The sequence below is a fragment of the Eptatretus burgeri genome, chromosome 11 (assembly GCF_056783735.1).
Source record: "Eptatretus burgeri isolate ZD-2024b chromosome 11, Ebu_testis_v1, whole genome shotgun sequence".
Classification (NCBI taxonomy): domain Eukaryota; kingdom Metazoa; phylum Chordata; class Myxini; order Myxiniformes; family Myxinidae; genus Eptatretus; species Eptatretus burgeri.
Window position 1 is genome coordinate 32183839 of NC_140971.1, and position 24247 is coordinate 32208085.

General features: G+C 42.2%; 1 protein-coding gene across 2 annotated transcripts in view; it reads left to right on the forward strand.

Moving 5' to 3' along the window:
- The window catches only part of SCAMP1 (secretory carrier membrane protein 1), a 41519-nt gene extending 17682 nt beyond the window's left edge, over positions 1-23837 (forward strand). For both annotated transcript variants that reach the window (XM_085845790.1, XM_085845789.1), the window contains exons 7-9: positions 4151-4252; positions 5958-6075; positions 20902-23837. In XM_085845790.1, the coding sequence (XP_085701916.1) occupies positions 4151-4252; positions 5958-6075; positions 20902-21048 (367 nt within the window). In that variant the 3' untranslated portion in view covers positions 21049-23837. The remainder of the gene's footprint in view (positions 1-4150; positions 4253-5957; positions 6076-20901) is intronic.
- Positions 23838-24247: the final 410 nt, after the last annotated feature.

Here is a 24247-nt window from a genome sequence, read left to right on the forward strand (position 1 = left end):
ACAAATCCCGCCCATTTAAGGCATAAAGTTATTTTGGGGATCAAATTTAAATTTGATACATCCTTAACCTGAATGTTGATTATAAGGAATATTTTAGTCTTAGTTTGAAGTCAATTAAACCATTTTTAACGAAGTTATGACCATAAAATGATTTTGACCTTTCAAGGCCACGTAAGGTCAAAGGTCATGGTGTCAAATGAAAGTCATTAAAGGAATATGTCTTCCATAGTAAACACGCATATTCCTAACCTTTTTTGATTTATAATGGAAAATATGTAATTTTGACCGATGACCATGACTCCCAAAACTTCGGACCCTACCGATCTTCACAAATATACATTTTTCACTATAGGAATGGGTAGGATTATAAGTGACAAATATAATAAGGTTCACTATAAGCTTGGTTTGAAGTAAATCAGATCATTTTTGACGAAGTTATGAGCGAAAAACGATTTTGATCTTTTCGTGACCTTGACCTTTGATCCAATTGGACCCACAAGTTAATGGGGTTGTCCAAGATTCATTGCCCACCTGTGGATTAAATTTGACAGTGTTTGCTAAAGCCGTTTTGCCGTAAAGTTGCTAACAGACAGACAGACAAACAAATGAAAAATCATGCTTAGCACGACACTTGGCGAATATGTTGACCTTTCCGTGTGGTGGTCCAAGCTGTAATGTCATGGAATGTGTGGTTTTTATTTGTTCGTACATCAATAAAATGACGCGATGTCACAAATAACAATTATCAGGCGCGCGTTGTCATGGTGACTGCAGCAGATTGAAAATTTTCACAACTCATTTAAAGCCACCATGTGACATTCAACAACTTATCATCGGTGCTTGTTGCCTTCATTCTGATCGTAGAAAATATTTGAAAATACCTCGGAACATTGCTTTTCAACCAGCTTTACTATCCCGTTATAAGGTTTGAAATAGGTTGTAAAACAAAAAATATGTATTTTATATGTGTGTTTTTCATGTTTTGGGTGACCCTGACCTTGACCTTGGGTCAATTTCGATCAAACTTTGTACACGTTAATATTACATGCATAAATAGACAGTATAAGTTTCAATATAATAAGTGCAAAACTGTTTGAGAAATAGCCATGTGTAATTCACAAAATTACCCATTGGTTTATAATGGGCGATAATATCAAGTGATGCAGAATCCTGATCTTGAACATCACCAAAAGTCACATATCTTTTTGCACTGTGGATTTCTATCAGTTGTTAAAATTTCATCCAAATCGGTTAACAATTGTGACCTGTAGAACGAATAGAATTTTTTTTTAAATTGCGCCAATAGCTAAAAACTTTGACGTCGTACGCTTGCGAAAACTGTGCATAATTTGTACTAACATACATTTTAAAACATTTAGATATTCCATTGAAGTTTGTTTTGGCGTCAACAGGAAGTCGCTACGACTTCCGGTTACTGAGTTATGTTCAAAAGCTTGTTTTCACCTTTTTTTTGACGTAACGTCGTGACGTTAAGTGCGATTATGACGTGATTTGATCCCAGACTATTTCAGCAAGATTGGCTATCACGTGTTAAAATTTGAGAACGATTGCTTCAGTAGTTTCGGCTGCACACAAGCGTAATTTTTTTTTTTAAATGACGTCAATAGGCAAAACTTTGACGTCATACGCTTGCGAAAACTATGCGTAATAAGATGCATTTAGTAATCATTTAGATATTTGAATGAAGTTTAATTTGGCGTCAACCGCAAGTCGCTACGACTTCCGGTCACTGAGTTGTGTCCAAAAATGTGTTTTCACGTTGTGTGACATCACGTCGCGATGTTTAGTCCGATTAAGACAGGGTTTGGACGCGGACCGTCTCAGGTGGATTGCCTATCAGGTGTAAAAATTTAAGAACGACTGGTCCAGCCGTTTGGGCTGTAGACGACAAACAAACCAACAAACGGAACAGCCCAACATATTTGACAAAATCGAAGATTTTGCTAAGTAACAAACCGGACGATTACAATATCCTGCTCCCTCCCTCCGGGGAGGGGGGGGGGGTTGGATAATAAAACGTTTTGAAATTTTGAAGGAATAATGAAAAACACGGCCAGTCCATCCATGAAGCCGTGTGAGTACATGTCAATTAATTATTATGTACTTTTCAACCCTACAGACTGTTGAGATCCCTTCGACCTTTGAAAACCCTTTTAAGACCCGAGGACCCAAAAGTCCCTAATTTGCTGTGGATGGGGAGCGGGGCAGGGGGATGGGTGAGGGTGAGGGGTTAAAGCACTCTTTGCACCTTCCTTCTTCTCACCCAAAAGTTTTGGCAAATACGATGACCAATTAGTCTGTCAGCGAAGTGACGGGTAGGTTCTGCTAGTGAGTATATTGTTACGGCCATGGAAATTCGCAGTACACCATAAAGGTCCTTAGTTAGTTATGCCGATAAGTCCGTGTTCAGTTAGATTTCCCCACCGTTGTTTAATGGGATTTATTCGTGTCGACAGGGCTGTGATCTTTGAGTTAGCCTTTATTCTTTGATATCGTTATTTTGGACCAACCGCTTCACACAACCACCTTGACCACAACCCTCATAACCACACCACCGCGTTTCCACCTCGGCACACGGTTGCCAGAGGCCTGGCCTTCGTCGAGGGAAAGCAGGCGGCCCCCGTTCCCCCCTCCCCCGGACGAATGGCGTCTCCACGGTGAATTCCACCCAGCGTGTGGAAGAAGACAACCACAGCGGCGAGGGAGCGTCCCCGATTTGGCGGGAAAACGCTTCCTTCAAGAAGGTTCCCGCATGTTCTGGAAGTTTCCTGCAGGTTCTGGAAGTAGGGCGGGGCGAGAGCAGAGGGGCGAAGCGTGGGTAATAAAAAGCGCACACGGAGCGTTCGCTCTCTCTCTGGGGTTGCTGCCGCTCTCGCTGTCGTTGCTGAAGCTCTCTCTCGGTTGTCGCTGAATCTCTCTGGGGTTGCTGCCGCTCTCTCTGGAGTTGCTGCTGGGGTTGCGGTCGTTGCTGGTGTGGTTGCTGCTTGTGCGGAGGAAAATCGCACCAAGGAGCTGCGTGAAGATCTGGGCTCGTGTCCGAGTCAGGAACTTGGAGCGGTCGGTCGGTGGAGGTCCGGGCGTCGCGAGGGAGACGCGGGCTGGAGGCGCAGCCCTGCTGTGTCACGCGAAGCTGCGCGTGCGTGTGGGGAGAGCCGGAGAGAGCTCGCCTGCCGCTTGGCAAGGCCTGGGCGCAACTGCGGCTACGTTAGCTGCCGTGGGGACGGGACGTCGCGAATCGCCCCATCAAGGCACCACGAGGGTGCAGGTAACCTGCAACGGTCTCGTGGGACTCTTTCGGTCTGCCAAGTCCCACGCCATAAAGACCCAAGAGGTCCAGTCTGACTCCCTTGTCTGTGAGGGGGTCTTTTCCTTGTTTTTCTTTGAATGAATGTTGTGGCGCCGAGTCCCGTAAGTAAAACCTGTTAAGTAAACGTACATAATAACCATATTCGGTTGTAGTGTTTTCGCCTTGCCCGTGTCTTTGTTCCCGTCCCGCAGTCTTCAACAAACAACTGCATGCGTGTTTTTCCATCATTGCTTACCTGCATGACTGCATGATTGTTTGTATATGTGCTGTGTAATAAATGTACTTATTTAAATGTACCCCGTTCGTCGTGCCATTTTTCCCCCATTGAACCGCCGTATTGTTTTTCGGAGTACTTGTTAGTTTTTGAATACCGATAATTGAATCGGGTCCGGCGAGGTCTGGCGATAATACCCGCTCGGTTATCCCAGAACTGAACAAACCGCTTCAGCGGTTTGTGTCCAAACAGGCCTTCGCCGAGGTACAGTCCCTCGGTAGGTTACCCGCGCGAATACTTAGGTATATCGATATTCGGCGATTGACCCTGTCGCGTGCGGGTAGAATACGGACTGGCCCGTGGTGTGCGTTGAAGACACACCCGTGACTGGTTCTCGGCGTTGTTCCGGGAAGTCACGACTGAATTGCTCGTCCGGTGGGCGTGCGGCTGCCATTGGCTAAAGCTGTCGTTCGCACGCTGGCCGGGCGTAAATTCGTAACAATATATTGGATTATTTTTATTCTTTAAGGTTTGGGGGTGGAGAATGGTGAACTTGTATACCTGATGTGCACTTCTGGAGGAATGTTACCATTTTCCATATTTTACAGGAGTGACAGTTCCTTCAACTTCTTTGCCTTCTTCTTCATTTTCTTCAGTCAGTTTGTGATACACGTCATGCAGTCCATTGGCATTCCAAACTGGGGAAACTGGTATGTGTTCTATATTTTGTTGTTCAATTCTGTATTGCTCTTGATCAACATTACTGGTGACCTTATTCTTGATGTCATTAATTATTTTTTTGGAAACATAATCTTTGAGTTTCACATCTTGGACGACTGCAAACGAAATCTAGTTTGCTCTTCTTGATGGAGATGACCGGGCTCACCGCTCTCTTGTTTCCATGACCATGGATTGACCACAAATCTGAGCTGATTGGGGTTCTCCCACAACCCGCATTGATAGTCTCCCCACGTTCAGTGAAACTTCTGTACTAGTTTTGGACTGGTGTGGGCAGTTCTTTGGCAGCAACCTTGTAGTTAAGGTCTCGATTGTTTATTTACAAAATCAATAGGATGGCTGCTATTGCTTTTCTATAGAGATTTTGTTTGTTTGTTTTTGTAACAAAACAAATTCGAGAGAGTAGTGAAGTGCATACAAACCAAAACTGAATCTGCTTACCCTACCTGCTCATCATTTGATTGGTCAGTATTGTGATGTACAGTATGTACACCAATCCCACATTGGCCTGCTTTTGGAAGCTCAAAATGCTAGAATTCTGGTTGGCAACTTGTGCAGTATCAGGGCCAGAAAGGTTTCCCGATCCAGGTTGAGTGATGCATGGTAATCACATGGGGTTTCTGGTATGTGACATTATTCACATTACTATCACTTTTTAATTAAAAAATTTTTTTTATGTAGGAGCGACGCTCATGGAAGAGCAAGGTTAAATTGACAGTGGAGTAGTGGGGCACAACAGGCAAGGGGATAAACAAACGAGAGAGAGACAGAGACTTAATTCAGCAAGTAATAGTGTTGAATCAAGAAGCATTAATAGGGGTAATAAAGATCATGGGTCAGGATGGGGGATGATGCAAGATGGGAGTGCACTGCCTGCTTGAATCCCTCGAGGGAAGAGTGGGACGGAACGGCCTGGAAGGTGGTTCTATAAATCGGAAAAGTGAGGAATAAAAGAATCAAGGTGTTCAGTCAACCTGAATTTTGGAAGTTTAACCGGGAGGAGGTTATTGAAGAATGCGTGTGTGCATCCTGGAGTTGTTGCAGAGGGTTGGGGAAATGAAAAAGCAAATGGGGGAAATTATGTTGGTGAATAGACTGTAGAAAATGAAGCACACCAACCTGAATGCGATGAAAGCAACAGACCTTGTTCTTCGGCTTCATCATGGGAGTCCAATAATTTTGAGAGCTTTAGATTCCACATAATCCAGGAGAGATGTGATGCTGGAGCACCAGCTCATAATGGAGAGCAGTACTCCTTTGAGCTGCAGACAAAGGCCTTGTACACTGTGACTACTTCTGATTTCCCATGGAAAAACGTGGATCGACAGAGGATGACCAGTCTGCGGCTGACTTTGGAGGCCAGATTTGCTAGTAGTCAGCTGTTATGGCTGATGGTGAGGTTGAGACGTTCAAAAGACTGAACCTCTTCCATTGGATGACAAAGGAAATATGCAGGTGGGTTCCTTTGATGATCATTCTGAGTGAGACTGGGATGTTGCTGGATTTAAGGCCATTTATTCCCACGATTGAAGGATGTGGTATTTTTATTTCCACATTTTTGAAACCATTCACAACATGAAATGTGGATATTTTGTTTGTCTTTGACAATGTGCCAAATAACCCTTTTCTTTCACTGTTTTTTTTTTGGTGTGTTGATATTTTGCATGTGACTTAAAGTGGATGGATTGCATCCCTGGCTGCTCTGAATCGTAACATTGTCGTTGGGATCTTGCTGATGTTTCTGGCAGCCTGTTTCACTGCCTCAGCTGTGCTGGCAGCCATTCTTATTAAAAAGGTGAGTCCACTTCACGTGCAGCTATTTTGTTGTGTACGCACTATATTTGTATGAAATATCAAAGGCCAGTTGTAAGCCACAGAATGTCAGAGTTATCTTCTTTCTTTCTTTCTTTTTTTGGGGATAATAATTGGATTGTGGAAACTCATTACATCTCCAAGTCAGCTGGTTTTTCCATGACCAAATCCTCCAGACCTTTTTAGGTTATCTCTACCGAGATGACCTAAAAAAGCCGGACCAAATGTACGTCTGTACGTCCGTCAACAATTTTTCTTTCCGATCCTGATGAAACTTAGTATGTGGGTAGAGGTCGATGAGTGTTGCACAACGATATAACTTTTGTCCGGGTTCAAAGTCAGGGACGAGGTCACGAGGTCACGTAAGTTATAAAAATCGCCATTTTCAAAACCTATCTCGTCTGCCATTCTACAAGATATTTGGCAACTGTTTATTGGTTATGATAGTAAAAAATATTATCTTGTATCTAACCGGACAGATTTTTGAATTTCCTTCCCGTTTGATCGTCACGTGATCTGGAAGATGGCCAAAAACGCCGATGTGATTCGCAAAGAAGGAAGGAAGGAGAAATGAAATATAAATATAAAACACATTTTTAACCTTTTATATTTATACATTTTCCGCCAAAGCTGCAAAAGTTTCAAAACCCGAAATGTAAACGTCGGCATTTATTTTCAAAATATAATTTTGTGCGCGCGCCAAAATGCTGAGTCATCTTTAACCAAACTGTGTAGTAGAACTGCACAGTAGTCCGGTCATGGCGTCTGAGCAGTGGCCAGCATGGTTCAGATTGACTGTGGTTTCTGGGGCGAAGGTGATTGTTAAGAAGTATGTCGGCGGTATAAATTCGAGTGACTGTATTGGTGATTTAATCACGAAACATCTTGACAACGAATATTCTGGCCGAACGATTGCATCAATTCAGTGCATCAGCAGGGATGATTCGCAGGCTCCTCTCGATCGTGCCGATATCTCACATAATCACCGGCGGACATAGGGCTGCAGGCTGTGGGGCGCGGCCACGCATCCCGGATGAGGGGATAAGTGATAAATTATGCTACATGCTTCGGGCTTTCTGATTAATATATCAATGAGTACATTCCATAATTAATGAATTAATGAATCTGGCATACAAATTTTTTTTTTCATACCTGACATGTTACTTTGTGCAGTGTCACGAAACTTCTGTGGAATTAATAATGAATGAATTTGCAAGTTGTAACGATTTTTCAAACCTCAATATCTCTATAAATACTTGACCAATTTTCATTCTGAAAGTTGCATTATAATCAGTGAAGAATAATCTACAGGATTATCATAATCTCCGAGAGCTAAGCCAATTTTTTCGTTTTTTTTTTTTCTACAACCGGAAGTGAAATGTCCCCAGAGAGTGGACGGACCGGAAAACCACGTATTGCACTTACTGGTGATTCTGATGTGTTAATCCGGGTACTAATTGAACAATACGTATTTATTAATTATGTCATTCGTAGTATTATCCTCGTGTATCTCTGTGAACTATTTCAATCCAAACGGTTAGTTTGGACTGTTTCGCGGTTACCTGAACATTGAGAACTTGTGGTATTATAGAGATGACCATCACCCCCACACGGGGGTAAATTTTTTTTGTTTTAATTTAATTTATTTTGATTAAAAAACCTAGGCAACATGGAAGATTGAGGTGGCAGAGGGCAAAATGGCAAAAGGCAACATGTTGAAGAGTGGGGCAGCAGGGCAACAGGCAGATGGCAATGGATTACATGAATAAGAGGAGGAGATGAGCGAGGAGGGGAGGAGAGGAAATGCAATAACCTGCAAGTAGGAGGGTTGGAAGAGGTATGTTTTTAATGGGGGTAGAAAACATCAATGATCTCTCTGACTCTGGAAAATCCTCTTTATCTCTTTGCTGATGACTCCACCCTCTGTCGTACCATCTGTCATTCCTCAGACCGGCAAGCCGCAGCTTCTTCGCGCTCTGCAGATCTGGATAAAATCCCAAACTGGTCCAACACGTGGAACATGTCTTTCAATCCTGACAAATCTCTCACACTCACTATGTCTCTCTGAAAGGACTGTTTGGAACCCCCCATCTACTTTCTCAACAATCCGCTGGAAGAAGTCCATTCCTTCAAGCTTCTGGGTCTCACTATCTGCCATGATCTTTCCTGGGAAAGCCACATTTCCAACTTGGCCTCCAAAGCCAGTTGCTGACTGGGAATCCTCCATCGTGCAAAGTCCTTCCTCAGCCCACCTGAACTCCTGACCACATACAAAGCTTCCGTCCACAGCCTGATGGAGTACTGCTCTCCCCTCTGGGCTGGTGCTCCTGCCTCTCACCTTTCTCGGCTGCACGCTGTGGAAACAAAGGCATTGAGGATCATTGGTATCTCCCGCGATGAAGATGAGTTTTTGGGCCTCTCACCGCAGGCAGGTCGGTGGTCTTTCTGTCTTCTACTATCTCCTCTCCGATCTGCCCCCCCCGCCCCACTCTGTGTGTGATATGTCCCCCCCCCCATACTTCCGCAGGGTGCTCAAGGTCCGCCAGCAGCCCGCTTCTGGTAAAACTACCAAAATCACGAACTGCTGCTCACCTTCATTCTTTCATTCCTCTTTTTTCCCGCCTTTGGAATAAACCCCCACACTCTCTTCAATCCCATTCTTCCCTCCAGGCCTTCAAAACAGCTGTTCACCATCATCTCTTGTCTTCCCCCATCCAAAACCTTGATCTCTTCTACTCCCATTAATCCACCCAACACCCACCTCCTTCAAATTTCCTGCTTTCCTTCCTGAAAGTCTCTGGAATATCCATGTTGTATATTCCATGTTCCCTACCCCATCCCTCTCCCTTCCATAGTTCTAATGTCTCTGTTCCCCACTGTTTTGTCCTTCCCTCTCCCACCCTCTTGTCTCATGCCCCCCCTTGCTGTTGGTTTGTGTTGGCTCTCATACGAGCTTTGACAATGTATACAAAAAAAAGAGTGCAGAGGGGGATGGTTGATTATGAGATGGTGGCCTACCGACTGCCAATATGAAGCCATAGAAGAAAGAGTGGGATTGAACTTGCTCCAGAAGGTTGTTCCACAAACGGGAAAAGAGAGGAACAAAAGAGTTGAGGTGGATGGTAAGCCTGGATTTTAGGAGTTTGACAAGGTGAGGGTTTACTTCCTGGAAGAGTTCAGGAAGGCTGGAAGGCTAAGAGAGAAAAAAAATGGATGCTGCTGTTGTGGAATTAATTTCTTAACGTTTTATTTGTTTTATTACTTTTAATTAACCGTTTAACCGACTCGATGTAAATCCTGTTACTGCAATGAAAGACACCGATTAATTCACTTGCCACAATGTGAAAGTACATCATATCAGATAGCTTTATTATACTTGGTACTTGGCTAGTACCAAGGAGCACAATCCACCAAGATGGTGAGACATCTTCAATGATTTGCACTAAAACAAGATTACAATTTCTGGTATTTATATGCTTTCATGGGAGAGTGGAGGGGGCTGTTAAGCCTTGGGCAAAGAACTCCAACTGCAATACGTGTCTTCCAGGTGAAAAGCAAATTATGTAATCACAACAACGTTGGTGTTATCAGAAAGGTCACTTTGTGCCATAGCAAGACATTCCTTTTATCAACATTTAGGGAAAAAGACTCTTGGCTAAAGGGAAGCATCACTGACATCCAATTTGACTTACAGCATAAAATTAAATTTATAAAACACCAGCAACAATTACAATTTAGAATACATTAATATAATTATTTTCTTCCATGCTGCCAAGCTGCCGGTGGTAAGAGCAACAGGCCTTTTCCTTGCTTCAGCCTCATGCAGTTGGATTCCAATAATGTTGACCTTTGGGTTTCAAAGAATCAAGGAGAGCGGTTGTGATGCTCGAGTGCTAGCCCCATGGGAGGACAGCAGTACTTTATTAGCTATGGACAAAGGCCTTGTAAACTATGAACATGTTTGATATTTCGAGTATCAATGGCAAATGCCCAATAGTTGGCATTTGAGGCGTTTTAGGCTAGCTTTACTGAAGGGTCAACTCAGGAGAGGTTGTGGCTGATGATGAGGCCTAAGAGTTGGAGACTGAACCTCCTCTTCTTTAATGGCCAAAATGATTCCCACATTCTTGTGGGGTTGGCCGGTGGAAGTTTTTCGCCCGTGTCTTTCACGAACGGGATGGCCAGGCCTGATGCTCAACTAATGTAGTCGGGGCATTTGTGATTTGTTCAGGGTGCTGGCGATTCACGCTCGCCTACTCTTCACAAAGAACACCTTGGGATCTTTAACTTCCACCAATTAATGCTGGCAGATGGGACGCCAAGGGACTGAATCTCTTCCAGTGGCTAATCTTGTTTGCTAACCAATACTTGGTTGATAGTGTTGGCCTTCCCGATATTAATATGGGTTTTGACTTGGATGGTTAAAAATGCCATCGCTCGTACAATAATCCCATATTTTCTCGGTAAACAGTGTGGTTGGATTTTAATGCCCTCAGGGTAACTTGGAATGGAAGGTAGAACTGCCAAAAAAAGTCTCCCTAGCTGAATAGGAAAAAAAAGAAAGTATATTCAGCTCTGTCATTAAATATGACTACTGCAAGACACGTTAGAAGAAATGTATATGATACACAAGTCGATAAGGAAAGGGTGAAAATGAGATCATACTTTGTGTTACATTTATTTTAAAATGGCCCTTCTACTGTTCCTGCGAGTACATCAATGAAGCTTGGTGTTTAACAGTTAAGATGGCTGGCTTAGATCTTAGGATCTTGAATTTGAGCCCCTCCCGTTGAATTAACACGAGGTGGGGTTGACTTGGCCTGTCATCCTTCCGAGGTCAGTGAAATGAGTACCAGGACACTGCACAGCAGCACCCCCAAAAAATGATGCAACCAGCAGCCACAGGCTGCACACGATACCAGCAAGCTAGTACGTCAGTGGTCACTTGCTCAGTTGAGACAAAATGGTTCAGGAATGACGAGGTCATCTTGTATTGTCGAGATAAATTCATTTTGATCTGATGTACCATTCTCCTTGATGGTAGAAGAGTTGCTGCCACTGCAGTTTGATGGCAAGGAATACACTTGTGCTGGTTTTATTTGCCATTGCTTTCCCAAAAGTGGTCAGGGTAGGAATATATGTATACTCGCGATACCCGTGCACATGCATGGGATAGCAGTACAACACAGTTGGTAGCAGACGACAGACCATACATGGGGAATGACAAAAATACGCATTGTGCAAAATGCAAGTGGTACTATGGAACGCCAAGACTTCCCAAACATTGTCGGCATGTCCGCTAAGTGCCACAGCAATTTCATAGGGATCGTGTGACGGCGAGCTGAGTTTTTAGTGTACAAGCTTGGTATTATAATATAATATTATATATATATATATATATTACAACTCTCATCTTGTTTGTATGTATGTATGTTCCCAAAATACAGCCAAAACGGTATACGACAGTGCAACAATTTTAGGGCCATCCTACTCACCATTTTCCTGCGGAATGCAGTATCAAGTTTCGTTAAAATCGGGCAACGGAAAAATTATTAAAAAATCAATTCCCTATTCGGTCAAGTACTCTTCGGGAGTATTTGATCAATGCAAACAACCTCAGCAGTATAGTTTGCTGGAGCTATCTTTTTTTTTTTTTTCCTAGAAATGATTTATTTTAAAATCTCAAACATATAGTATCGACAAAACGATTTATTTTTAAGCATAAAATAAACATCGCCATTTTGATCTAATACTTCTGTGTTCATTAATAAATAAAATTGTGTTTAGAAATTACGCACAATAATTTCTTCAACTTTCTTTTCTCCGTTATTTTTTCACATTGACGCGCAATATCGTTTCGTTCAAATCCGACAACAAAAAAATTATTAAAAATCAATTCCCGATTCAGTCAAGTACTCTTCAGGATTATTTGATCAATGCAAACAACCCCAGCGGTATAGTTCGCTGGAGCTATCTTTTTTTTTTTCATCAACCGCCGTCACAACATGAACCTAACGGGTTCATGGGTTGTCTGGTATTTTTTAATTTTTCTCGGGTAGTGGTAAACTGTATTTTTATGATTATGATATTATTTTTTTTTGGAAAGAAACCCAGGTCTCAAATCTAATAAATAAAGTTTGTCGTCTGTCTCTGAATGTTCGCGTCTTTTTGTAAAGACCGCTGAGCCGAAAACCACTACATACATTTGCACACAGATCAAGTCTGACCCAGGAATTGTCCATAGGGTATTTTCATCCACCACCTCAGCCTTTTTAGATTCCTAGGACCCTGAAGACCCTTGAGACCCCCCCTCAAAGACCCTTGACACTCTGTCTGTCCATGAACCCATGTGACTATATGTCCATTAATTACATACTGTTTGAATGTCATTTGCACCCTGACGACATGTACGTCTATTATTTACGTACTATTGGAATGTACATTTTAGACTGTTGAGACCCCTTAGATCTTTGCAGACCTCTAAAACCCTTTAAGACCCCTCAGGTATGGGAGCCTGCACCAAAGCAGCGCATCACTGCGACCACTTTCCACACACGTTACTCCAGGGGGGCTTCCATCTGACCATCGTCCGGTACTCCAGGGGCCTCCATCTGGCCATCTTCCATGCAGATGTCTGGCCCATCCCCATCTCCTTGAGACCCTTTAAATCTTCTTCTTCTTTCGGCTGGTCCCATTTGGGGTTGCCACAGCGGATCATCCATATGATCCGCATAGTGATTTGGCACATGTTTTACGCCCGATGCCCTTCCTGACACAACACTGGTCGCCTCTTATGGCACAGGGATATGGTACACCTATTTTAACCAGGGTATACACCAGCCCAGTACACTGGTACTCATTTCGCCGACCTCGGAAGGATGACAGGCTGAGTCAACCCCCTGGTGTATTAATTCAGTGGCCCAACGGGGATTGAACTCAGGACCTTTTGGATCCCAAGCCGCTGCCCTAACCACTGCGCCAACACCAGGCTCCTTGAGACCCTTTAAATATTCCTTTCAAATACGACACAACAACCTTGTTGCCAAAGAACGGTCCAGTCTCATCCAACGACCGTGTTTCACTGCAAAGAATGTAGCTGTGTGTGCACCATTTACAAAACCGATATGCAATCGGTTTTAAATGTACCGACTATCATAGCTGTCATCAGATGGGCTCCACACGCTCAAAAAAGGCGACACTACCTGTGATTGCACCAACAACAAATGTAGAAGTATGACTCGTTATTAGCAAATGCAGAAATGCATATCAAAACGGTTTGGAATCGTTTAAAGAAATGGTGTTCTACCTTCTGCATGAGTGCACGAGTGTAATGCTGAGGTCTAGACCAATCTGCTCCGAGGGACAGCACACACATTGACGAATCGCCCTGCCTGTGAAAAGCCAGGATGACAGTTTAACACTGGGCAGGATTCGAACCCAGGCTAGACAGCTTGGAGGCAAGTGGATTTGAACCCAGGCTAGACTGCTTGGAGGCAAGTGGATTTGAACCCAGGCTAGACTGCTTGGCCATCCTGCCAGGCCCTGGCCTTTTTACCTATTGGCTCACTATCTGCTTGATTAAAACTCATGAATATCATCAGTTGAATAACTACAACCTGCTGCTGATGCATCTACCTTTGGAATATGCTGCCATGCAGAACAATCACGTACAGTCATATACCAACACCAGGCTGCCATTGCCAGACAGAAAGACTATTGTAAGTGTGCTTTAAAATGACACCATATCATCAATTCATCAGCATCTGGGTATAGAGACTATTTTGTGAAAAACGGATCCGGGTGTAGAAACCCTCACACTGATTCTGAAACACACAAGATTGTTTGTCCATGATTTATTTGTAATTCTTTCCTCACTTTGAATGAATTGTTTAAAAAAAAAAATCCTCTTTTCATTTGTCTCTTGGTTGTACTTTTATATTCATTTGTCCTTTTTCTAATGTTTTTATTGTTATTAATATTATTATTGTTATTATTTTTACCTCTGCCACCGAAGGTGGAAGGAGAGGAGATTATGTTTTCATCCCTTTCTGTCTGTTTGTGTACAGGATATCTCAAAAAGTTGTGGACGATCCGGATTATATTTTGTGGATACGTTGGGTATGTGACAAGGACGAACTGATTAGATTTTGGTGAAGATCTGGACCCGGATTCGACGACGAGAATTTTTAAAGTGATTCTTCACCATTGAGAGGATAGGACCAAAAAACGATATACAACACGATATCTCAAAAAATTGTGGACGGATTCCGGTGAAACTTGGTGGACACGTTGGGTGTGTGACATGGAAGAATTGATTCAATTTTGGTGAAGATATGGAGGCGGATCTGATAATTTTTAAAGTGATTCTTCACCATCGAGAGATATAGCGAAACCGATATATAACTATACGATACCAGCTAGCTCATATTTCAAAAAGTTGTTGATGGATTCGGATGAAACATGGTGGACACGTTGGGTGTGTGACATGGAAGAAATGATTCAATTTTGGTGAAGATCTGGATCCGGATGTGGATACGATAATTATTTAATTTTTAAAGTGCTTTTTCACTTTTGAGAGATAGGGCCAAAAACGAGATAGTACTTACTGTATGGCATGATATTTCAAAAATGTATTTGGACCAATATGTTCTTGTCGATCAGGCATTACGTGGCGGAGGTATGCACTCTACCGAGTGCCCTTCTTGTTGTTTTTTTTTTTTGAATGATCAAACATTTTGTTTTCCAAAATTTTTTCCACTTTCCAAATTTCGCATTGTTTGTCACTTCCGTACTTAGAGCATTATTATTGTGTTTTGTTTAATCTGTATGTGCTATATTTTAAAGTGTACGCACAATCTAACTCGCTTTTCCCATTAATCCAACATATCCGTATTCGTGAATTACTGTATTGGGAAACCAAAGGGCAGTTGAGCTTTTCTCTTTTATTTTTTTTACCTGCCCAAATTAAGAACCGCATTATCCGCTAAAGTTAATTGCATAAAGTGACGGAAAATTGAGGAGGTTCTGTGCACGTAGAAAGGGTCATGTTATTATCCTCTGTGGTATATAGATTACAGTCGATCTAGGCTCGGGTCCGTTGGTCTGTAAGGTACGCGATAAGCATTTAATACCTCAAGAGTGTCAGGTTTCCAACGTTTCAGTTTGGTGTTAAACAGCAGTTGAGATTGTTTTAAAAGGTTATCATATGTGTTTGTGGTTTGTAGTATTTTTTTTACTTCCAGTTGGTGTGCCCCACGGTAAGCGATTTGAACATGTTAACGCGGTGTTTATTCAAGGAGGGGAAAAATCTCTTTAGTCCAATCAAATTAGGAAATAACCCATCACAAATTGCAATAGTAATGATTTGAACACTATTCAACTCAGAAATATGTCTGAAATAACATATCCAAAATGTAATTGAATACACAGTTGGGAACAGTGTCTAATTTGCATAAATTCAAAATGGTCGCCAGAAACCGGTTTAATCGAAGTTTCAGCCATTATTTCAGCTATTATCGTGGTGATAACTGACTATTGTTGTTGGTAGTATCACAAATAGAAGGCCAGTGTATAGCTGGGGCACTGTATACATGGAATTTTGGAAATCTGCAAAAAAAATTAATTTTATCAATAAAAATGGCTAAATTATAAGTGAAAAATTGTAAAATAGAGTATGATCGATGAATAATGAAACATTCATTTGTCATGAAATTACACTGGTCATAACATGATGATGCATATCCCTACACAGGATATCTGTTACTCTATTCAGATAAATACATCATACAAAATCATAAATATAGGTAAATCACTTTTAAGCATGATATTGTTAATGGTGTACGTATAAAAATGGATATTGGGTTATGACGAATATGAAACTTTTTTTGCGACGATCCTATGCATGTGGCCCCACATGTCAGTTGCTCCAGCAATGTTAACAGGGCTAACATGGCTAATGGATTGATATATGTATGTGATCCATCAGTGCTATGTACGAGATAAGGCACGTATTCATTGTATTATTGTGAACCCTCTCTATTTCCAGGGTGAGTCATGATGTATGAAGAGCTGAGTTGTGTTGTATGCCAGAAATCCATATCGTCAGACCAACAAAGCTCCAAACTCACTGCAAAGGGTTGTGATGGCATCAATAGAGCAAGTACAGCCAGACACAGTAACATTAATGCTCTACCTGGACAACATGTCCACCAGAACTGTCGCCAAGTTTATGCAAACCTTCATTACATAGAGCAATCCAATCGTAAGAGACTTTGTGATCTTCCTTCATCCAATCTGTGAGGGGGTAGAGCATCACCTGTGGACAGGTGATTCTCGTCCCGCTTACAGGGGAATTCGCACATTGCGTTCATCCAAGCCCATCCCTCAGAGCACTGCAGTTAGAGCAGAGAGTGGTAGGCTCTTGACAGAGGAGTCCGAAGTGAAGGCCCGCTGGGCCGGTTACTTTGAGCGGTTGTACCAGGCTGATCCCCCAGCTGTCGAGTTGGATGTCAAGGGTGTTACAATCCCTGTTGCTGACCCTCAAATCAACTGTGGTCCACCTTCGCTTGTGGAAACACGGGCTGCGGTGAACCGGTTGAAACGGGGCAAAGCTCCAGGGATCTGTGGCATCCATGCTGAACTTCTCAAGGCTGGTGGAAATGCTGCACTCGTGTCGTTGCATGCAGTTTTGTGCTCTGCCTGGAACACAGGCATCATCCCAACTGACTGGACGAGGGGCCTTGTTGTTCCTCTCTGGAAAGGGAAGGGTGATCGCCAAGACTGCAACAACTACCGAGGGGTGACGCTGCTCTCAGTGCCGGGCAAGGTCTTTGCTCGGATAATTCTTGATAGGGTTCGCCACCATCTGCTTGAGCACCAGCGTCCAGAGCAATCAGGCTTTACACCAAAGAGGTCAACGATTGACCGTATCCTTGCTCTTCGTGTCCTCACTGAACGCAGACGAGAGTTTCGGCAGGGGCTGCTTGCAGCCTATGTTGATCTCTGTAAAGCGTTCGATTCAGTGAATCGGGATGCCCTCGAGAGGATTCTTGGTCTTCGTGGGGTGCCACCAAAACTGATCGATCTGATGTCTGAACTCTACTCTGGTACTGAGAGTGCTGCGAAGTGTGGTGGTACCATCTCTGACTTATTTCCAGTTGTTACTGGAGTTTGTCAGGGGTCTGTACTGGCCCCCACACTTTTCAGCACTTGTATGGACTGGATTTTAGGGAGGATGTCGGAGAGATCAAGCTGCGGTGCATCGTTTGGGAATGTCAAGATCTCTGACCTTGATTTTTCATATGATGCAGTCATCTTTGCGGAGACTTTACATATCCTTTTGGGGGCCCTCAAGGTGCTGAATGAGGAGTCGGAGCCGCTGGGATTACGGGTTTCTTGGGTCAAAATTAAGATCCAGGCTTTCGGTGACATCTTGGATGCTGCTGTCCTGTCTGTGTCTGTTTGTGGTGAGGATGTTGAGGTCGTGGAGAGATTCACTTACCTTGGCAGTGATATTCATGTCTCTGCTGGCTGTGAGTCAGAGGTCACTAGATGTCTGGGTCAGGCCTTGGGAGTCATGGATTCACTGGATCATGGGGTGTGGCGCTGCCTGTACCTGTGCGGGAGGACGAAAGTTCGAGTCTTTAGGTCCTTGCTACTTCCAGTCTTGCTCTATGGATGCGAGACTTGGACTCTGACCAAGGATCTGAGACGGAGACTTAATTCCTTTGGTACCAGGTCTCTTCAGAGAATCCTTGGCTATCGCTGGTCGGATTTTGTGTCCAACGAGCGGCTGCTGAGAGAGACTCGGATGAGATTTGTTACCTGCATAGTCCGTGAGCGTCAGTTGCGGCTGTATGGACATGTGGCTCGTTTTCCTGATGCTGATCCTGCCCACCAGAATCTCTCAGCGGGGGAGTCTCGTGAGTGGAGCAGGCCAGTGGGCTGACCACGTGCCTCGTGGTTGCAGCAGGTTGACCATCTCAAGGAGATGGGGATGGGCCAGGCATCTGCCTGGGGGATATCTGGACGGAGGCCGCTGGAGTACCGGCGGAAAGTGGACGCAGCGACGCGCTGTTCTGGCACATGCTCCCATACCTGACCTGACCTTCATCCAATGACAAACCATCTTTGCGATCATCGGTGGGTATATTTGATTATGCCAGTCACTGCCTCTTTTGTGGCCAGGGTGATCCCCGAGAAGGCAGGAATCCCAATTTGAAACTCATACCCATCAGAAAATTAGATTTCCAGGAGAGTGTTCTACAAGTATGTGACAAAATAAATGATGAATGGGTGAAAACAGTCCAGGGGAGAATCAAAGCTGTCCATGATTTACATGCTGCGGATGCCGTATATCACAAGATGTGCAGCAATAATTTCAGAACCAACAAAGATATTCCTGTAAAATTTCAACAACATGATGATAATACATCTGTGAAACGTATGAAACGGGGAAGACGTCATCATGTCATGCAAGCTGAAGCATTTAAAGATGTAATGCATAACTTTGAACACAATGATGATGAACAGACCACCATAAAAGATCTTATCGACAATATGGCAGAGTTGCTTTCAGACTCCAACGTTCCACCATATGGTCACACTTGCATGAAAGACCAAATACAGAAGAAGTTCGGAGATAAAGTCATCATCACATAGAAGTGCTGCCACCAACATCAGTTGCTGCGGCATACGATAGTCAACGTGTGTACCTTCAAGTTCAGGAGTAACGGGTAACGTAACGAGTAACGGGTAACGATGGGTAACGCAGCTGATATGTCACCAGAAGATTGGGGCTGGTACAAACAAGGTGATAAATTGTTGCCCATCCTGACCGACAAAGAACCAGCTCCAACATCATTGGTAGAGGTGGTGAGATGTAACTGTAAATCTTGTTGCAGTACCAGACAGTGCACATGTCGCAAAAATGGACTGGAATGCTCCACGGGTTGTGGACACTGCCGAGGCGTGTGTACAAATATGTCACAGATCGAAGATGACGATGTTGATGAATGAATGAGCAACATATAAGACTATTGATTCAAGTAGAACCATGTCTTTGCGGTATTATTTCAGTATTATATTATATAATTTATATGTGACAATAAGTCATATGCTTACGTTTACATCTCGCCGCATGTTTCATTTTCATGATTGATCTACTTTCTACTCATGAAGTGTTAATTTGTATATCTAACTTCTATATACATGTATGCCACATAACGAAGTATATGTGATATAAATTCTAATTTTTACGATTATGTATTTGAACATGAGCTTCCTTATTCATATCTTAGGTCAGATGTGTGGATGAATCATTTAAATATATTCTATATGTGATACAGGTATATTCCAAATTCAATTTTTGGCAATAATCCATTGCGAACCAAACAAATTATTAAATATGTCAAAGGTCAGTTATAATTTCAATATAAGGCGATAATGATTGAAATTGGTAGCTTATTCAAACTTTCGAGTTAATTCTGTATCAGATGATTGAACTTACCTTGTTTGACATGCACATGCAAAATAATGTTTCTACATTAAACTTTATAATATGATGTCTTTTTTTGTCTTTCTCATTCTCTCATAAAACTTCCATACACTCTCAACCTCAATCCATATGTAATGTCATCTCTCGCTGGACATCATGACCTATTGTCCCCATTATGACAAGTAATCTTTCCAAACAATAGCAATACTGGATTTTATTAATGACCATTAAGTTGATTCTAAACATTTCCTTGATTGTAAAACAAAATGTGACACCAAAATTAAGCTTCTACAACATTTGGTTGTTGATAAATGTATAGATATTTATATGTAGTTTCTCACTATTACTGAATGCAGCATCTACTACCCATGTCGCACGTTTTTGTGTTTCTGAATGGCCGTAAATCCCCCACAATATTCTATTTAACATAACATTACTGGTAAAAATAATCAGAGATATGGACTGGGGTGTTTTACCTTGTGAATGACTCCATAGAAATGTTCAGGACCAATTTATGTCATATTTACATCAAAATAACTACAAAAAGCCCTTTTAATGGTGGCCATCTTAGATTTGTTTCATAGTTACAAATAAAAATATTTCAATTTGGATTCATATACAATACAAATGAATATTTAGTTACCTCATATAACAGTCTTGTCATTATTGCAACACCTACAGACTGATGAGGAAACAATTGTATGAAGTTATATGGTTTCAAGATTTTTGTGGTGACCATCTTGGATTTATGCAAATTTGACAGTCTTCCCACACTTTGATTCACCGAAACTTCTGATATGTTATTCAAGTCACTTTTCTGTGTCAAATAATATAGGACTCGTTACTATTGCAATTTGTGGTGGGTTAACCCCTTATTTGGTCTAATTTGACTTGACTACTTGGGGAGAGGGAATATTAGTATTGATATTGTTTTAAAATAACATTGTTATTATGTTATTATCATGGGTGTTGCTATTATTTTTGTTTTTCAAAGCGACTTTGGAAAAACGTCGCGATTAGCTATCTTAATACAGATGTACACCATAACACGGTTTTTGCCAAGGCGGAAAACCCCCTTGGGAAGAGGGGGGAGGGGTGCAAATCAAGTCGCTACAGTCTCCATCCGGTCAAGTTTGGTTGAGATTGGATAAATTATGACCGAATGTATCGCAGTCAGACAGACGGACACCAAATCGTGTATTTTAGTATGATGACGACTGAACCACGTCCCAATGCTTCCTCCATGAGAAACTACACTGATCTTGAGTATGATGAAAACAGTGTTGAATGTTTTGACTGCCTTTTCATTTTCAGGTTCATTCCCTTTATCGCACGACCAGTGCAAGCTTCGAGAAAGCCCAGCAGGAGTTTGCCTCGGGTGTGATGTCAAATCGGACGGTGCAGACTGCCACAGTCAACGCTGCGTCAGGCATGTCGCAAAGCGCCTTCAAACCAAACTGATTGCCGTCTGTTTTGGCACCGTCCCGAGTCCGGCTGGGCATGGCATCCATAAAATAACGTGGGCAATCAACGGGGCCTGCACTATGGCCACTTTGCTCATTCGTCAATTCATTCCTCCCCCTTCACACAATGGTTTTGAAAGAAAGGGGTGAAAAGCATCTTTTTTTCTCTCTTTATTGTTTTTTTTTGTGGATGGGAAATTGGTTCGATATCCAGCTTTTGGTGCTTTAATAATCCGAGCCCTCTAGATTTTGAAAGCACATTGAGTTTGTTGAAATTGTTTTTTGAACAGGCTACATTCTAGTTGTTTCATAATCTGAATGTATCATCGCCACTTGCACATCTGTCGGCAGCTACCCGTCGTGTGTTCAACTGCTGACATTTTTGTTCCTTGCATTCATCACACATAGTTTGAATGCCTTGGTGGGCTGTTTCCTTCTTTTCTTTATGGTATTACATTCTGCAGCTAAAGGATGCTCTTTGACTTTACAAAATGTTTATGCAATCGAATAGTGCTCATTTTTATTTATTCACAAGCTAACACCTTGTACATACGCAGCAGGTTATTTTTGTCTCCCATCACACATGACTGCATAGCGTTTGGTTTTTGTTGTTATTTTTAGCGCAGTTCTTCCAAAGATAGAGTCGAGATGGCTTCATAGTGCAACACTTTGTACCTGCTCTAGCCTGCACCCTGTGAGTCGATTCCTGCACTCGCTGCATCGTGTGTGTTCCCGTCACCAACATGATGTTTAACCGCTCCCTCGCTGCATCTCGCACGCTGACTGCTCGGAAGTCTCTTCTTTGGCGCAGTCTGTTCCATCTTGTGCAAGCCGTCATACACAGGAGATTGACCATTATTTGTACATACTTTCGAAAGTTGTTTATAGCGTGTGGTTGATTTGTCGTCGTCCCGCAGTACATGTCCTGGGCATGCCTTTGCCTGGGTACATCCATAAAGCAAACGGCGTTTCAAGTAGATGTCGGGATTCCCGGCAAGAAGTCAGTTCTGTTTTCCAGATTTCCTGGATTGTTATTTATTTATTTTTCCTTGTGTTTTTTGTGGCACGAATGTTTAACGTGAGTGAAAGCAGAACCACACTGAGGGGGGATTAGAAGTTCGTTTGAGATTGGCTGTCGTGCAGAGTGTAGTTATGCTGAGGATCATCCATTTTGATTATCTCCTGCAAGAGGCGTATCGAGTTGTTGGTTATTTATTATCGAATTATACAGCATGGTTATTTAGAGGGTTCATAAAACTATATATATATATATATATATATATATATATATATATATATATATATATATATATATATATATATATATATATATATATATATATATATATATATACACATTTTTTTTTTCTTTATCAAATCCTACTTTCTTGCCGTTTTACTTTTCTCTTTCTGTTATTGATGCTCGACCTCTGCCTTGTTTTTCTGATCGGACGATGTGCCTACTCGGGCTGGACGACTGTTTCCTTGTGGATGAAAAGTGAGTTGTGTAGCCGTAAACTGAATGCACTTGTGTTTAATGTCGATCCAGGCGTTATTGCAACAGTACTATGTGTGTTAGTTTTTGCAGGAAGTAGTGTCTAGATTTGCTTCAGGAAAAAAGGAAAGAAAAAAAAAAAAAAAAGGTCTCGCTGGTCACTGTTACCAAAATGTTGTACCGTCAGGCGAGTGTTTCAACCATATACACTCCAAGTCTTGTTGCTTGGGAAACGATTGTTCTTGGCCCTAAGCCTTGGCGTTGCACTCGCACACTAATGCAGAAGGTAGAACACCATTTCTTGAAACGATTTCAAATTGTTTTGATAACGATATGTATTTCCGCATTTGCCAGTAACGAGTCAAACTTTAGCGTCTGTTGTTGGTGCGATCAGACGGTGTCCCCTTTTTATGATTGTGTCGAGCCCATCTCCTGACAGCCGTGATCGTCGGTACATTTAAAACTGATTGTTTTGTAAATGCTGCATTCAAAGCCTCATTCTTTGCTATGAAACACGGTCGTCGATTGAGTGTACCGTTCTTTGACAACAAGGTTGCCCCGTGGTATTTGAAAGCAAGTTATTTTTTTTTTTTTTTTTGCGACCTTCGTTCGGTTTGATGATTGAGATGTTTCGATTGCAGACACGTGCATGCTGTTTGCAGTGCATTTGTCCGAGCTTCTTGTGTGTTGCCTTTGGTGTTCGTTAGATCTTCCCCCTCTACTATATTCCAGGTCACAAGTAGCACCTTTCCCACAATGATATGTATGGTAAATATTGGAAAAGTGCACCACACATCATTTATTATCGCTCAATGACCTTTAACCGAGATTCAAGTTAGGGGTCAGTGAGTTTGTACTTGCTGTTTGAAGGTTGAAACTTGTTTGCAAGGAGAGGCAGAGCCCGTTTGCTTGAAGCGAGTTCACCTGCTTGGTGGATATCTTTCGCTGCGAGACTATTCGTGAATACTTGGCGCTGGAGTTCAACCTCCTCGGATCTGCCTCCACCCATACTTGAATGAAGGTGTTCGTAATTGTAGTTTTTTTTGCGTGTGTGTGTGTGTGAACCGTACATGCACTGCTACTCTTGTTTGGGAATTGTATGAGCTTTAGCAGAAAGTTTTTCTTTATTTTTGTGGAAGAAAATAAAACCGCACTTTGGTTTGATTTAATTCGATTTCCCCACCCCTCATCTCTCCCCCTCCAAAGACTGCCCCATTGTTGATGTTAACAAAAATGTAGGAATGTCAAATTCTACCTTAGATGTAAATAACAAATAAATATATCACAAAGTCCGTGTTTCTGTTTGTTTTGGCAGATAGAACTTTTGTCTTACAATTAATAGTCTGTTACAAATTATCTCGGTGTAATAACGGAACTCCTTGGAGGTCTCTGAACTTCATTGGAAGAAGAAAAGGAACCTCATGGATGTCGAGTAATAACAAGATGTTGATTTCATTTTCAGGGTGTATATAAGCAGGTTGAACGTTTTTCTTTTTGGTCGTGTGCAAACGTGTTTTTTTTTTTGCCTTCAAAATAAACTACATATTTGCACTACATAAGATCTTTCACTGCGACATGATCCAACCTTCTATGGGACCTTTTTAAGTCATCTCTTCGAGCATGACCTAATAATATGGGTGTCGATGTCCTTCGATCCGTCTGTCCGTCCATCCGTTCACAATGAAGTTGAAGCGGGAGATCT